Genomic DNA, 18,087 nt, shown 5'->3' on the forward strand with positions numbered 1-18,087 from the left:
CAGTGTTTCTACAGTCAATGTTTAGGATGCTTTAAAAGTGGTACAGCATTTCAGAGACAGCAGCCAATCAAAAGATACCGATCATATGTTAGGATGCAACTGGCACCGTCATATTAAAACCTTCAGCGAGCAGGGGAGCAGTGACCGCAGTGTGTGCTCCTATTGCTCCTTCTACGTTCTGCAGATTTCCTCTTCGTGGGCCCTGACGTTGCTCACGTGAGCAGAGCCAATCCTGTGAAAGCTCTCGCAGAAATAATAAACCGGCACAGCTGTTTGAGTTGCACTTGCAAACCCATTCAGATGTTGAACTCATCCACCCTTGCAATCGAGTGTTAGGCCATTATTGTCGGGAGGTGTTTGCCTGAACGCAGCAAAGAAATTAGGTTAGAATTAAATACGAATGTAAAATTTCACTACTAAATTCAACTTAGATCTCACGCAGCTCTTTGGTGAACTTTAGAGGATAACTGTAAGTAATGCTAAACTTTGTGAAATGATGATAATAAAATCTCATTTCCAATTTGGAAATTTGGCAGCCACCTAAACTTCAGCCAGTAGCAGTCTAGGGGCCAAGCATATTGTCAGGAAAGTACCATGGAGCACGCAAATGTCGATATTGGAACTAGTGCTCTCGCCTCAAAGCAAGAAGGTCGTGGGTTTGAATCCAGGCATTGTGATGGACTGGCCTGTCCATGTTGTGCCTTGCCCTCGACTGTAGTTGGCTTGGATTTGCTCCTGAACAGGAGGGAGTGGGATTGAAGATGGATGGATGGGAATAATGACCAGGTCATCCTTAGGCCCACTTGACATCAACAGCTGTTATTGTACAGTCAAAATGTTACACCTGCACACTCTACTGTCGTCCGTAATGAGAGCTCTGCCACGAATCACCTGTTTTAAAAGGTAATACCATTCAGTTCTGCTCGTTAGGGTTCCAATTAAACTCTTTCAGAGGTGTTGCATGGTGTTGCATATCAAAAGATGTGTCAAAGAAACACATATAGAAAACTGAACATTAGGATTTTAGTAAATGAGCTGTTAAATTGTGAAGGCGGATCAAATCAAATGACCAGTGAGGTCACGTTGATAACAGCCTTTTACACTAATAAAGGAGATGGTTGTGGGTGTTTGGAACTGAACACTCATTGAGTTGAGCGGACACTTTCTGTCATGGAGCCACCACTGGCACATAATAGTTTTTCTTTGGATCCATGTTTAGGTGATGGCAATTTGCACATTTATCTTAGTTTGAAGGTTGTTGCATTTTAAATAGAATATTTGTTTTTGGTTGTTTTTTGTTTTTTTTGTAGCATGTACAGAAAAGGCAGTCAGTTTTAGTTTTGGATGAAAAGATGAAGTTATTGAAATTTGCTGGAATGTTTTGAATGTTTTGTGACGCTTTTAACAGTTGGGTTTTCCTCAGCTGCAGTGGAAGGGAGATGGACATCACCTGTGAGCTGTAGCGCTCCGACTGATCGGACATGCCAATCAGGTACATAAAAGGACAATGAGAAACTGTTTGGGAAGATTTCCTTCTATCTTTGCAGAGGGCTGTGAGAAAACGCTGGCAGTTGATTTGTAACATTAGAGCTGCTGTTGAGCAAAACAAATGTTTTTTTGTTTTTTTTTTGATTCACTTTACTACTTAAGAATCTAGGATCCAGTTTATTCATTTTGTTTTTTTGCACGTTTTCTCTGTGTGTGAATGGGTGTTCTCTGGGTACTTTGGTTTCCTCTCACTCCTGTTCTGGTTTGCCATGTTGAGGACATTGAGGACCATACCATTATTTACTTTACAATATAATCCTATGATCCAATATCTCAGTTAAACATGTTTTCATGCAATTTAGATCTATGAATGATTGTTACTGGCAACACTGAGAATATCCATCTATCAGGGTCGCTGGGCGCTGGAGCCGATCCCAGAATACTGTGGGCCAGGGCAGGATACACCATGGACAGGTTGCCAGTCTGTCACAGGGCAAACACACAGTCGGACAGACAACCACACACACTCACAGTCACACCGAGGGGTTTATTGACCTCACATGCATGTTTTTGGACTGTTGGAGGAAACCGGAGTACCCGGAGGAAACCCACGAAAGAGCCACTGCTCCACTGTGCGGCCCACACTGACAATATAGTATTATATTTTAGTATTCCTGAAACAGTGAAAGGACAACTCTGAATTAACATATAAATAAGTGAAACTTTGGGCAAACTATCTCAAATAAATTAAATTATTGAACTTAAATGGGATTAATACCTTGATAATATGTATTTAGTGCAGCACTTCTCACTTCTTAGGTATTATTAAAGACTAAAACGGCTTTTTGTTAATCAAATCCACAGAATTTATTTGTCAAAAGACATTTTTTCTTTTATTACCACACACACAGCTAACATCACAGGATTAAGTCAATTTCAAGGTCCGTATTAAAAACATTTTGTCGTCTTCAGTAAAACATCAAAGTTTCCACTGCTGCAAATCACCGTCAAAAGGACTGTGCAGTAAAAGCATTACTCACCCCAGCACCTGAGTTACTGAGGTCAGAAGTGGCACACATCACCAGAGTTCATTTACTATTCTCTTTCCTCTCTTGTTTTTCTCTTGCAGCCCTTCTTCCATCAGCTCCTTTTCCTTTCCACCTGCCATTTTGATGATATAGTCCTGTACTTGTGAGATCGGCCGGTGAGCAATCCTCAAGGGAGTCAATGACTCTCAACTCCATCTCCTTCTGACAGATATTTTCACCTTCAAGGTCTTAGCATCATGCTTTTGTCTGAACAGAGAACAACACACTGGACTGAACTCACTACACAGGTCAACGGGAACGACACTGGGGCGGATGTCTTTATTATCATGGAAACCCCATCAGTTCCTCATTATGCAGAGTGACAGGAGCAAAGGGGTTTGACCAAGAATATTGTTTCGATGTTCAATACATCGTCCATCTTAGAAGTTCTGATAACACTGTTGTGGCACAACTGTGAGATTTGTTGGATGGAAAGTCAGCTTGATAAGATTCCACTGATATGTGCAGGAATCTCACTTTGCATGCCGACGTCCGCTGCGTGCCATCTTTCTGACACATGCAATTAAGGACTATCTATTTGATCAGATAACATCCCCAAACCCTCGGCCTCATGCTTCACCTTGACAGCCATGCAGAGAGATCCCAGTGCATTACGTAGAACAAATAACAATCCCATCTCCGCCAGGCACACACAACTCTCCATTTGCTGCAATGCAGAGGCAAGAGGAGTGCTACAGGACTTGTCTTATCCTATCAAAGATGATCACTCCGCTCACCTTCAGGAGGATGTCACGACAGCACACAGGGAGGACAGCGGCTAAACGCTGACCCGTTGAGTATGGCTGTGTGCATTTTTAAGAGGGATTCACCGGAGCATGAAACATGTAAGGCTTATGATATTCTGTAATTGGATTTCCCGGAAGCTGGTGACAAAGTCCCTCACACACTACTAATCCTACCAATCAGCACTGTGGGCCTAAAGCATGCTCCTCTTTGCAGGATGATTGTGAAAGAGGAGAAGAGAATGGTGCATAACGTGAGGAAGGCCATGGGAATTGTGGTCGATGAGGGGTGTGGACTGCGTGTGTGTGTGTGTGTGTGTGCGTGTGTGTGTGTGTGTGTGGCAACTGCATGAGGACAGACCACCACTTAAAGGTGTGCCCGTGTCACCTATCGCAGTGTAATCACCGTCTGGTGGGAATGAGATGAAATAGAGGAGGCGGGGTGACAAAGACAGCGATGAAATAGAGCTCCGACGACTCAGTTCAACACTGCAGAAAACATTTAAATTGTTGGTTGCGTGGGGGGACTTTGGTGTTTGCCTTCAACCTGAAATGGAGAAGATTGTCTCCGTGGAATCACAGAACATGAACAAATCCTGTCACGATGTCAATAAATTTAAATTGATAGTTTGAGAAAATGCTTTTAAATTATTTAAGGTGATTCCAGGAGAGCCGGGCTTCACTGACTTAAAAATGTGTGGTGATATAAGGAGCCACGCCCAGCTGCCTTGTTTTGAATCCAATTCTGCGCAGCAGGGAAAATTCCTGGCAGCTGAAAACCTCTCCTGTTCTTCTTCTTATTCGGATGACTGAAAACAAAGCAGAGTAAACTCTATGGATGTCAGACAGGCAAATATATTTTTCCATCAATGTCAGAATGCTTGGGTATTTTTCCTGCGCTCCTGTATGCCATCACTTCTATCTCTTCTTACTAAGCCAGTTTCCCTTTGTCCTTTTTCTCTCTTTTTCTCATCAGCGACACAAAAATGCAAGGAGTCTTGAAATCTCCATATTCCAGTTAGAGAGCACATCATCTGAGTTTAATGTTTCCTGACTGGTTGCTTCTGTCCTTTAGGGGGATTTCAGATTCCCGTGTCTCATGTACGGCTTAAATGCACAAAGCTGAGAGTGTACTGCACAGGGACACCTAGAGGGGATAACTATCTGGCAATCTTATGAAGTCCTCTTCCTGCGCATGTAACCTAAGCCTTTGCCCCTGGTGTCACTAATCAAATTACATATCACCATTCATATCCTATGGCATGAAAACCAATCCATTGAAGGATTGCCATTGTGAGGCTTGATTACGGGGCCAAATTTTAAAGCAGCAGATTTCCAGTACTAGTCTCTCCCGGCACTTTGTCGTTCTCTGGAGAATAATAGAACAAGTCGATGAGGACAGGAGCTGGGACCAGTTGTTTAACCTTGAAGACATCACTTAAAGACTTCCCTCTCCTTTTTTAGCCTAGATGCAGGCATGGTTAAGTATGTTGAGTCCAGTGCCACTTTTCATCTTATTAGTGCCCTTGCTGAGACGGTGCGCCATCCCTGAATGATAATGCTGGAAGCGGTACCAGAAAGACTGAGCTGGAAAACAGGTGCCTGTGTAAGTGAGTGAGCTGTAATCACTTTATATTCTAAAGCTTCAGTATGCAGACCCTTAGAATGTGCCTTACTCCCCATACTTTTCTGAAACAAATCTACCCACAAAAACCAATACAGATTTTTAGCAAAAGGACTTCTACTTCAGAGCCACTTCATGGAGTGACGTGAACAAAAGCGTGCAATCAGTTTTCCCCCTTTAGGGAAAAATACAAACTCTATTTTATTCTGAGAGGACTTTTAATAGCTATTTGCGAGTCACGAATGCCGAAGAAAAGAATTGGTGTCAGTTTGATTTCTAGTTTTATATGATCTGCATGTTCCAATGAAGGAAAGTCACAATAAGCTGAAAGCTTTGAGATTTTAGGTTTTGACAGGACAAAGATGGACCGTGATGGAATTTGGGTCAGTTCACGCAATTTCAAAATTCATTTCAGAAAAAAACAAAACATTAATGCTGTATGATGGCTTTTTGCCTGTGAGAATTGATCACAGAGGGCTGATAGAAGAAAACAAATCATTCAACATGTGCTCACGCATTAGGATTCGTCTTTACTCCTGCATGTTTCAGCCCTTTACAAGGTGACCTACCGGGCTTTACTCAGAGACAAACCTCTGAAAGTGGGAGTCAAATGGTTGCTGACTTTTCAAAAACTTTGTCCACTCTGGAGCAATTTCCGAAACTTAAGCTTCTTTATGCATAAAGGACCCAAAGTCTATCCCTTTACAGCTTAGGGATGGTACTTGTACAGCGGCGGCAGCAGCAGTAGCAACACTACAATAGGTAGGAGGAAAATGCATTGCACAGACTGCTGAAAAATAAGCATCGGAAGATAAAGCATATATGACAATCTGTGCCCTTCACACATTTAAAAAGACACGATATTCTATCTCACTGTGAATTTAGACGAGATAGAGCAAACTGTTTTTAAACCATAACTATTCAAACACGTTGTACGTTCCTTTGTGGTAGGTTAATCTCAAAGAGCTCCTTTTGGCCACCTTCCACATCTCGGTCATTGCAGCTCTACCGTATAAAGAGGTGTAGAAAAATGAGTGCATAATGCACATGTTCAACTTTTGCACACCTGACAGGCATGTGAAGGAACGGAAGTGGAGCTGATGTGCTATCTTCTTACAATCCGGCGCCCTTGCACGTCCTCAAACACAGTGAGCGGTCACTCCATCGCTACATGTTTAGCACTGTGCCTCTCTCTCCTCCGCCGTTCCTTCCTTTTACAGGCGTAGCTAAGCCACTGAACTCCACCATGTCTTTTTTCATCATATTCTAGCACTGTCAGAGCTGCAAAGGGCACGGGCATCTGAGAGAAGCTTTCCATTGAGGTCCTTGGAATGGATTCACTCCAAACGGCCTTTTCATTCTGCAGCTGCGATGGATTAGCTCTGTCATGGGTCCAGATGAGGTTTGCCTTCCTGATCTGCGCGCCACGCTGCAGAAAATAAAGCCATACCACCGTGATAAAGAAGAGTGGAGAAAATAAAATAAAGGACAGGAGTGGCACTGACAGCTACCCAATGGCTGATGATAGGATGATAAAACACTTCAATATTTCATCACACAGTCATGCATGGACACACAAACATGGACAGTGGCCTGGGAGCAACCGCCCACAGGTTTTTACGTAGCCATGTGTGAAATGGCAAGGGCCACACAACAGCTCTTTCCGAATTAACCATTGGAGGGAGAAACAGAGGAGGGTCATGGTTGAAAGAGCACATCATGTTCACTTAATTCTCACTCATGGGGATAGTGAGCACTCAGGACGGGAGAACAGCGGTAAGAAACATGTAAAGCAAGATCACACCACTGCGTGTCGATTAAGCATTTTCCTCATGTGCAAACATCTTCTTAATACGAGGACTGATGGACGGAAATGGCAACAGCCTTCGCGATGACCAATGCAAGGATGGAGCTTTAGACATGCATATTTACAGCGTATTACTCAGGCTCATTTGATTATCACTCTTTGCAGCACTCATGCAGATGTGATTGAGCTCATGCACTCTGTGTGAATCAGTGGACAATGTGGAGTGTATTGGTGCTTGTTATGGTGACAACACAGCTAAAGTGATTTGAGAGGCCTGGGATTTGTTCTTTAGCCTTGCCCGAAGATATTTGTGTTTCACTGTCATTAGCTGTTGAAGCCAACACATCAACAGACCTCTCTCTGACACTGCCACAGTCTCATTCTTCACTGTAATAACAGCTGCACCAAACGTATAGAAATCCACCTTATCTGTTGAGGTGTGGGTCTGCATTATCTCTTTCATTATATCAGATATATTTAATATTAACCACAGAGGCTACTCATGGCAAGGCATGTCTCATTTGCCTCTTGTAACACTGCAAGAAATATGCTAATTTTGTTTGTTTTTTTTGTTCCTCCTCCTCTCCTTCAGCCTGAATGCTAGAGTGCCCATCCACTAGTTTCACAAGGTTATGATGCTTCAGTGGCCCGGCGACTGTGAACTGTCACAAGCAATCAGTTATGATGGAGCCCTTGTTTCTGCACAGACATGCTGCTTTGGCAGGGCTCTGCTAGCGACTGCCTCTTTTGAAACCGGCCAGAAACGTGCAGATCAATCTGCTCAGTCGGCAGACGGAGCACTGGAAGCTGGAAGCCCTGTCGCACTGTGATCCAATATTTACTAGTTGGGGGAGTACATCGTGACACTCCCTGTTGGTGTTTTGTATTCATCGCAGCTCAGCTCTGATGTCCTCGTTCATTTTTGACTGTCTTTATATACAATATAGACTTCGACACAGACATAGGCAGGGAAACCGAAAGAAAAAAGACGTATTCCGAGTGGTCTGCTAAATTCAAACAACACAAAGGTGCCCGATAATGCCTTTTGCTGGCTTCTCTATAAATGAGATAAGTATTTTTTTTATTTTTTTATCATTTCTCACATGGATGTCTGACCTTGGTTAGGACAATGCAGTCAGCAGCTCACACTGAGGAAGACTACAGAGTTCCCTCTATTTCTTTAGGACCCAGTGAAGCCAGACCAATGCAGCAACTTCCGATGAGGCACGATGCGGATGTGCTATTCCAGCTCAAGTAGGGGATTACTGATTCAGTGATTATGGGTATTGTAGAGGACTCTAGTGAATGGCCAATAGCTAGCTGAGTGTGACTGCAATGGCTGCTGGAACATAGCCGTAATGGGCATTGTGGGAGGGATTAAATATATATAAAGAGAGTGAGATAGAAATGAGAAAGACACAGAGAGGGAGAAAAAGTAAAAAAACGAAATGCTGACTGCACGACCAAAGATCTTTACAAGTGACAAGTTTTCAAAAATGCTTTTCCTTTCTTCTTCTTCCTCTTTTACGTGCTCCCTCCCTGGTGCACAGCGGTAAATGACATTTTGAGATGAGAAATGATCTTTTCCAACAACATACCCCACTTTCTTTGACAGATTTTGCTGGCAGAGAAAACAAAATGGAAACCAGCCATAACATGGAGTTGGTGTATGTATCCCCAGTGCTCCTAAGTTGAATAGTTCCCCACAGTTGCCTCCCCATGTTCATTTCGCTTAAAATTCACCACATGTCGGGCCTCTTTCTTATCACTAACATTTTCCTCCTGCACAGAGCACACCAGCAAATGTGTTTAATGCGCCACTACGACTCTGTGCGCCTCCCCTCGTGAGGTCCCTCATTGCGTTTATCGCCACTTCTTTTTACAGCCAGCTCCTCTTGTTCATCATGAGAGGCTGTGTTGATATCATCTTCAATAGAACACAGACTTGGCCTGTCATTGTTGACTTGTAGTTCAAAAACCACCCCATTATTCGAACGCTGGTGAACAGATGTGCAGAGCATAGATGGGCTGTCATGTTGCATTATGTCTGCTGGGAAAAACAGGGGCCTGATCTACACCTTGTTCATGGCTTTGCCATAAAGCACACATGTGGGTCAGTGTACCACAGACTATACAGTACATAAAACTATCCTTGGTGAATTACACAGATAAGATTGGAGTTTAAGCTGGATAGAAAAGCTTCTATCGATGCACATGTTCTTAATGCAAGAGGATTTGTATCCAAACCCAGAATTGCTTCACAGTGCATTATATTAAGAGTGTTAGCTGTATCATATCCACAGTAATTCTGTATTGAAACTATTGGTTTTCCGATGTTGATATTTACACCATGACTTGCTGACACTTCATAATCATCTACCTCAATAAAAATTCGATCTTGCAATTCATGATATTTGCTGAGGGAGACTGAGCAGGATATCAATAGAAAGTTGAAAAAAAAAAAAAAAGATCTGTGCAGACTGTCTGAACACGCCTGAAGAAGATTGAAACTGCCAGGTTTGGAGAAGTCTCCCCAGCATGATGTGATGATGTGATTTAGTGATCTTCCAAATCAAAAATTTGCCCCGACACAAAAATAATTTTCAGACTCCACAGCTGCCGAAAATGGCCAAAAGCCCAGTGTGTGTGAAAGCTATGTGGAGATTTGAAGCCACCACAGTAGCGAGTGGAGGAAATCTGTTGTTTTACCAAACAACATCTGCCATCTGATTCCAAGACAAATAACACTCTGACAGCAGCACCTCTCCTCAGGTTGGGTTTAAGAGGATCGTTTGATATGCCGATTAAAAATTCAGTGTATTGAATCTACTTTGGAGTGTGCTCGATGTTCTGTATTTAAATTTTTTTTTTTTTGGGGGGGGGGGGGATCTCATTACTGCTTTAGAAATATACTGCCTGACTGAAAATCAAAAGTCTACAGCAGAGGATGTCTCATGACTAGTAAATTAGGTCAAAATAATTTTCCCTTTGGAGAATTGGCCTTTGGAACTTCTCCAAGCTTTAAATATGTGTGAAATGTATGAAAATGCTTCAAATTCATGCGATTATAACAAAATACTACCAGTGATAATAATCATGCCAAGACCTTTGCAGGAAGGTTATTATCCATTCACACAAAATAGAACGTAGCAGCGATTGCTGAGGTGCTTGTATAAACATTTAATCTGTGTTTCATCAAAATTCCACCAATGTAAGTAGGAGTTCATCACAATGCTTGTTTAAAAAACACATTCAAATGTGACTGTACTCACACACTCACCAACCTTCTCCATGCCTCATCCTTCTTTATCTGAGCTCGGCTGTCAGTCTCTCTCCTCTGCCGATGTCTTGCTGCTCTCCAGAGGAACTTGCAGCTCCCAGAGCATCGCGACCCCATTGCATGCCCTTTCTGTACCACTCATTTGACTGAGGCTCACATTGAACCACTTCTGTGGTCCTTTGAGACCACCTGACCTGCTGGCCTCAAAATCACACCATTACATCACTGCACTCTGGCTCGTGTTTCTCTCTGAGGATTGTGCTCTGTCATGGTGCTTTAAATATGCTGACTAATGGGTTTTTGCAAGCTTAGCTTTTTTAGAAATATATCATTATGTGTTCATTCTTTCCAAAATCATATTTTTGAAGGTTTTATAGTTTGCACATGAAGACGCAGGGTAACCATGAAACATTTCTTTTAACCTTGACCGTTGACTTCAAATGAATGATGAATTGTGTCATTGTGGATTTAGTTCAAAAAGATTTACTGTGTAACGAACGTGAAGAAGCACACATGACGTGTCTGTCATCTTGTGTCTGACGACACGCGCACACACACACACACACACACACACACACACACACACACACACACACACACACACACACACACACACACACACACACACACACACACACACACACACACACACACGCACATGCCTATGAAAGCATAAACAAACCTCCATCTGTGCCTCCAACACAGCTGGACTATGATGGCATGTCCTGGTACAACCCCCATAGCCCGAAGAAGTCGCTCTCTCTCGATCTCACTCTCTCTCTCACAAACACTCATACACTTACAGCGCACATAGCCAAAGCAACCTTAAAAACATCCGTCCTCACATTCTTTTCCCTCCAGTTTCTTGCTGCAGTCTTTGTCACTGTCCTCCCTCCCGCCACACGGTTTCTCCTTCCCTTCCCCACCTTCCCCGGCCACCTTCTCCTCGTCACACCTTTCAAGCTGAGTTACAGCCTGCAACAACAAGGAGTGTGGTACCACTACAATCACCTGAGGAGCTTCTCTCAACCATGGCCTGTCTCTGTCAGGCCAAACACTGGAAAAACATGTCTCCCTGTCGCTTTGTTTACCATCCATTCACACACCACCACGGCAACAGCCCCAAAAGCTATACTCAGCAAAACATGTGAAGATTTGATAAGGACCCGTTCGTCTTTGCTTCACGACATATGCCATTTGCCACATGTGCTCAGTCATTGTGTAGGCCGCCGGTGCACAGAGACGGTTGGTGTTTCTCAGCAACATATGCGGAGCAAACACTCTCTGGGTGGGCGTAAAGGTCAGTAAAGAAGATGTTTCTAAGGAACCGTCTCGCCGAAAATAATAGGAGAGCTCGGAGTCTGTGTTCTTGGAAGTTTATGACGAACATGATTGGCGATGTCGATATCACACACGCATGTAAATACGAGCATCTGCTGCAGTTTTTCCTCCGGAGTGAGAAGGGAAATGCCATGCGTCTTAATTGGCTCCATAAACTTTCTGATCCTCGCACGCTCTGACAGTGCTCACATGTTGGCACCAAAGATCATTCTGCATTATGATCAATCTAGCATCGAGTCAGAGTGCAATATGCCACAATGTGCACTAATTAATTTTCTGTCTGACAAAGCAGGTCCTGAAGTGTGAAATTTCTTGCACTATGTAAGTCAACTGTATCCCCGTCAGAGCTGTGTTGGAGGTATTGTTGGCTGTTTTAACGTCTTCCATCGGGTCCAACATTAAAAACGTGTGGGGATAACGCATATGAGTACCCGGAGCCAGCGTAGCTCATCTTAGCATTTAGAACCGGAAACAGGGAAATCAGCTAGAATTGGCTCAAGTCAAAGATAACCAGATACGACTTCCTACACTTTAATAGCTCACTGATTAATCAGTTTATTTGTTCTGCAGTTTTCACTGGGCTTTAGGTTCCTTCATAAACTGTTTCTTGGCCAGCTACTTAGCTGGCTCGGTTGCCAATAAATTATTCGGATTTATGCGATATACTGCAGACAATTTTGCAGTATCAATGTTATCATGCAACTCTCAGCAGAAACTAGCCAGTATACATCTTAAGATTTCCTATTCATTCAACCTCTGCTTCATTTGGTTTACAATACAATATAATGCACGCTTTCGGTTTCTCTCCTTTTGCACTCCCTTTTTCGTGCCATTAAAGACAAATACGGAGTAACCGTGTTTTGTTTTGGTCTGTATTTCTTTCTTGGTCTTGGAGTGAAGCATTTCTGTCCATGACCAATAATGGCAGACGAACAAGGGGTGGGTGGGTGGGTGAGTGGGTGGGTGGGTGGGTGGAGGGGGGGTGGCTGGCTAGCAGTGAAGCCAAAAAAGCATCTGCTACTGCCAGGGTTTGAGGACCTGAAGGATTCAATAAAAGAGGGGTAGGCACATGTAAAAAGGCTGGCAGAAGGGACACAGACCATTAGCTTAATGACAGAATGAGGAATGAGGAATAGTGAGATGAGATTCAAAAGCCAAGCAGGGCAAAATCTGGCTTTAACAAGAATCAAGGCAAGTAATCTAATAAATAGCATGGCAAGGAGAAGCAGAGCAACGCTTGATGTTTTTTTTTTTTCCACCCCCTCTTGCCTCAGGTAAAGGAGGATGAAGAAGGAGATGAAGAAGAAAAAGCAGAAGGGTAAACAGGAGAGAAAAGGATGGTGGTGTCATTAAGTTGGCTGGCCGTGACCATCAGGAACATTAAAGCTGTCTGGTCTGCTTTCTTCAAACTGGTACCCTTTGCTTTGAACTTCTCTTGCCTTTTCTGTGAGCATACCTGACTCCTTGCTTCCACAGCTATTATGGACCCTGCACTGGTAATTACACATTTCACAATTTCTGATGTCACTTCAAAGCAACAACAGTGTCGCCACCAAAGCCTATACCATGCTGCTGCTGCAGTACAAAGTCAGGCCGTAAGGATTACTGGAGCCAAGCATTGTTTTTCTGTTTTTTTTCCGACGGTCACTAATTCAATTAATGGCATGGGACTTGAAACTGACTTGAAAGAAATCCTTCTGAGACAAGACTGTGTTTTCATAATAGCAAAGGATTTCCATGTTTTGTTTTGAAAACGCTAACTAAAGTTTAATTTGAATGCACGTCTTATGGCTCCGCTCACAGCATTATATTACACGTCGGAGGGATGTATAGGAAATGAGGGGGTGTGATCTTTGTGATGAGTCAGAGAGGACTTTGGCACGGGCTGTCCCAGAGCAAAGACAGGAAGCACACTGAAGCAATATAACATCAGAAAAAGAAAAAGAAAAGAAAAAAAACGTCAAAAAAGCAAGCCAGGGCTCATTTTGAATGAAGCAATGCAGCTTGTCCCAAAATAGCTCTCCTCCCCAAACCCACATAAATGCCACTTTTGTGAAACCTTGTCCAATCATAAAGTAGATGCGTGCGACTGCTGACAAAGGTCTGACTCATTCACATGGGGCTATTGATGACACAGGGAATTTAAATGTCCACTAAATAATTGTGACAGCTTGCAGAACAAACAACAGCGCTGACAAATGTAAAACCCTGTGTTGTCTCAGAGGCCTGGAAGTCAGCAGATAAGTGATATTTAATAACCGTCATCTCTGTTTTGCTCACTACATTGGTGGAGACACTCTTGAGGTGCTTGTGGACTGAGCTCAGCATGAGCTGTCTGTGGTTTGTGAGCTCAGCTTGACAGCAGTCTCCTGGTGCCCTCTTAAAAAAAAAAAGTTTCAGATCATACATCACACAAATTAGACATAAATAAAAAGCTGCAACTCGGACTGAAAGATTGAAGGACAGTTTGCTGATCATCTTAGCATTAAAAAAAATACTTTGAGAGTAACCTTGCAAGACTAAGAAAAAACATTTTTTTTATACATGCACGTCCAAGCTCCGCAAATGTTGATATTTAATAAGAGCCTCTATATTTTTATTTATTTATATATTGTTTTTACATTAGCTTGTTTGAATCATTAAAGAGCTTACATTCTCTTTTTTTATCTAAAGTTTAAGGCACTTCTGAGACGGCACTCTTGACGAAGATGCAAAGACATGGCAGCAAGAAATAAGAAACGGGGTCACGGCTCCCACAGGAACCTCTTCCTTTGCGAAAGCTCTGTCTGCCCCTGAATTTAATTAGATTCTGATATCAAGCCTTTCCTTTCTATGCTCCCATTCCTCTTCAACATGCGTGAAATTGCACAGCACTATCTATTATTTATTCACTCTCATTTGCTTATTGTTTCTTATGGATGCCTCCGTCACAGGACTTGCAGCTCTGCTGGCTGTGATATGATGCTCTGCTTCATCTCCCTCACTGCTCAGACCCACCTCCTCTGCAGGTCTGAGCCCAACTCATTTGCTGGCGTTGGTTGGGGAGCTATGGATTTTTTTTTCCCCCCTTTCACCCAATGACAGCACAGTGAGGTGCTATGAGGGCTGAGTGCTAATGAGCTGACTCTGCAATGCTGGGGGAGATGCTCTGTAGCACAGGGGGAGTCAGAGGATGGAGCAGGCGGAGACGCTCTGGCACATGAAGAGTCAGAAGGGCCATTATGACCGTACCACACAGGGGTTAGCGGGACGCACCCCCAACAGTCAGAGTGAGCCGTGCGCCGACAGAGTTGGCATTTCAACCAAACTGAAGTCACCATTTAAAATGACATCATAAAAAAAAGTGCTGTCAAGCCCCTTTCTTTCCATTTTCTCCAATTTTCCTCTCTTGCTGCCGATTTCAAGAAGCTGCTGTTGAACGGGGTGAAGGAATAAAAGGGCTGCGAGGTAAAGTTGTACCACCTAATGAGATAAATACATATGACAACTGTCCCATATCATACAAACATCAGTAAACACGTTTCTTCTTGATTAGTGAGCAATTTCAGTGATTAAATAAAAGACATTTATTAAACACAGAGTCACTTTGAAGATCTCGATCATCACATTTTGTTCCACATCATGACCCCTGACCTCTTCCAGTGCTCAGCATGTCACAGGGGATTTGTGTAATTTCCTGTTAACTGCATGTCACCAGGGGATGGTATTACATAATCCTAATTCAGTGTATTTGCAATAAATCCCATCTTTTGTAAACTTGAACAGGCAAAAGTGTTGAAAAAACTGTCTGATTACATTTCTCAGTAACACCTTATAATGGCATTTTATATATTTTGGGTAAGACTGTTCAATTATGCAATAATGCTGCATATACCATTAAAAAAAAAATGTGTTTAAGGAGTTTGTGGACTGAGATGAGCTGGTCAGCTTCTCCTGCAAGGGGCAGCAGCAGCAGCAGCAGTCTCTCTGTAAGCTCCGCATGAGTTGGTCATAAATAATTCTGCCCGTTCCTGGTGGACAGGAGTGGATGATGTGGACGGACTGACAAAAGAAGACGCACTTACATGCATGGGTGACCGAGAAGCTGTTGGACGACTCGAGGTTGTCGACATTGTAGTTGAGGTGGAAAGGCTTTTCCGTGGTGTTTTGGTTGGTGTTGTAGAGTTGAACCGCGAACCTGAACGCGCTGTGCTCCTGCACCGTGGAGCGCATGAACAGTCCCCCTTGAACACATGGAAACCAAGATCAGACAGTCGCAACACAGGCCCGCATTTTCACTAAGTGTGGACAAACTCTATGCGCATCGTGTTGTCACAGACAAGCCAGCTGTTATTTTAACAGAACTCCCTTGCATTTTGATGCGCGCCCGTCCGCAACTCGGAGTGACTGACCGTCTCTTCTTTGGATCAGACTCCCCGCTCGTTACCGGCCACTGATCACAATCACACAGTCGACACCGGCACTTGCTTTACACGAGTTTTCAATAATCGCCGACTCGCAGCTTGCAGCATATGGGATATTCAAGTTATTTCCCCCCCTTCGATGCGCAGAGCTCCGCGCGCCGTATCCGGTAACAGGAAAAAAAAATAAAAAATGCAATCTTGCAATAAATTTGTCCGCACAGAACCACAATTCGCAACCGTTCACACTTACCGATATTAATCTGATTAGGGAATCCTGCGAATGACGGGTCAAAGAGCCACAGGAGAAAGAAAACCAAGCGTTGTGCCATTTCTTTTTTTCTTCTCTCCGACCTATCTGTTCAACTCCTTAAAAGGGTCTGTCTAAGCAAATTCATATGTTCGGGATGGAAGCCGGGCGCAGAGGAAATCCAGGGGCGAGATGATGGTCGCTCACAGTGCACCAATTCATTCATTGAGGTACAGCCCAGCTGCAGAGCATTTTTTGCAACTAAGAAAGAGAGAGAAAGAGAGAGAGGGGAGAGAGAGAGATATAGGGAAGGAGGAGAGAGAGAGAGAGAGAGAGAGAGAGAGAGAGAGAGAGAGAGAGAGAGAGAGAGAGAGAGAGAGAGAGAGAGAGAGCGAGAGAGCGAGAGAGAGAGGAGGGGTGGGCTGCAGAGGGAAGGAGAAGAAGAAGAAGAAGAAGGAGCTGATCTGAACTCCGATTGGACCCGTCGCAGCGGGCCGATGTTGGTCAGACTTGATCTGACATTAGATTAAAAAGCCCCAGCCCGCTAGATTATTGCGACAGCTCGAAATAAGAGCGGCACGTGTCAATATTAGCCCACCGCTCGCCGGATCAATAAAAAAACACCGCAATCTCAGGTGGCCAATGACTCTGAATGTTCCCGACCACATGGAAGCTGTGGGGGCTGCTGCGTTTCAAAGATGGGTCATGAAACAAACATGAGCGGCACACACACTATCTACAAAGTTTGAGTCCCCCTTCTTTACTTAATAAAGTGCAACGTGATCAGTAAATAGTGTTTTTCTTTGTTTCACACAGTCCCACACATTTACATGCGCTGGCAGAGTGAATAGCAGGGAGCCAGCAGAGCTGTCCATGGTCCTGAAAACGTGATCGTTTAATGAATTCTGACAGATCGCTAAAGAACACTGGCTCGTTGCAACACACACACGATGCACACACGTATTTAGTGAGTACTTTGAGTGCTAATAAACTTCTGCTCCTCTGTAAACTCATTTTATTTACCTCAAGTTTTGCCTCTAATGAAACATCTATCATTCCCGTGATTCCGGACAATTAAGGGATTACTGGCCCATTTATCACCCTCACCAAAGTGCTTTGAAAATTGAGTTTTTAATTGCATTGCAAATGGCTGCGGCTTCAGCCATTAATAGTGTAAGGCGTCAAGATTTCTTTCCCACAAAAACACATTCTGCATCCTATGTTTGCATTTAAAAAAGAAAAAAAAAAAAAGCTCCACGTTGGAATTTGTTCAGGAAAAACACAAATATTGCTGACTGCAACAGCCTTGGTTCTGCTAGTGGGATGCAGCTAATCTGGCATCACTAACAGATGAACAATTCTATTGATTTGCACAGGCTGTGCTTTGCATGAGAACAGGAAATGATAGAGCTTAAGACTATCAGGGTGATTGACGCGTTTGACCGTTTTACATGTTGTCATTTCAAAATCTACACGAGACAAGTTGTAGTGGGACACCGAACTATTCACACGTGTCAATCCTGTGGGGATGTAGTGTGAGCAAGTCATCACAGGAGGGGATTTCCTTTCCCAACAGGGTCAAAGTTGATGTCTGTTCCCACAACTCACTGGGTCTCTGGGGATGAATGTTGAATGGTATCACATTGATTCGCTGGTCCTGAAAGCCTTACGTGTCAAAGCCGTGGCATGTTGGCTGCTTGACCTGAGCAGATGAAGTCACACCGGGCAAATGTCAGACCCTGACCTGCAGACGTCTCCACAAAGCTCATCACGTTGCACCTTGATTTGAAATGCTGATGGCGGTTGGATTGAGGAGACACACACACGCGCACACACAAAAATAAAGCCACCTGTGATGTTGGTTTACTGAATTGCAACACAAAACAGTTAATTGAAAGAATACCAAAGAAACGGTTTAATTGGTCATTTACAGTGCGTGCTGATTCTCTGTGGGAACTGAGCTAATCACTTATAATTTCAAACAAAACCCGTAATGAAAAAACATTATTCGCTACAAGGGGAGCCCAAGTATTTGAGATAAGCCTTTGATATAATTGATATAAATG

General features: G+C 43.4%; 1 protein-coding gene across 1 annotated transcript in view; it reads right to left on the minus strand.

The window, feature by feature from the left end:
- LOC308110816 (glutamate receptor 3) overlaps positions 1 to 16,248 on the minus strand; it is a gene marked incomplete at its 3' end in the record, with an annotated part of 83,076 nt that extends 66,828 nt beyond the window's left edge. Inside the window, exons 1-2 of the mRNA XM_080465406.1 lie at positions 16,025 to 16,248; positions 15,436 to 15,594 (exon numbers count right to left, since the gene is read on the minus strand). Coding sequence (XP_080321532.1) covers positions 15,436 to 15,594; positions 16,025 to 16,103 — 238 coding nt within the window. The 5' untranslated portion in view covers positions 16,104 to 16,248. The remainder of the gene's footprint in view (positions 1 to 15,435; positions 15,595 to 16,024) is intronic.
- Between the last annotated feature and the right edge of the window lie 1,839 nt (positions 16,249 to 18,087).

The sequence above is a fragment of the Lipophrys pholis genome (assembly GCF_963383615.2).
Source record: "Lipophrys pholis genome assembly, chromosome: 6".
NCBI classification, from domain to species: domain Eukaryota; kingdom Metazoa; phylum Chordata; class Actinopteri; order Blenniiformes; family Blenniidae; genus Lipophrys; species Lipophrys pholis.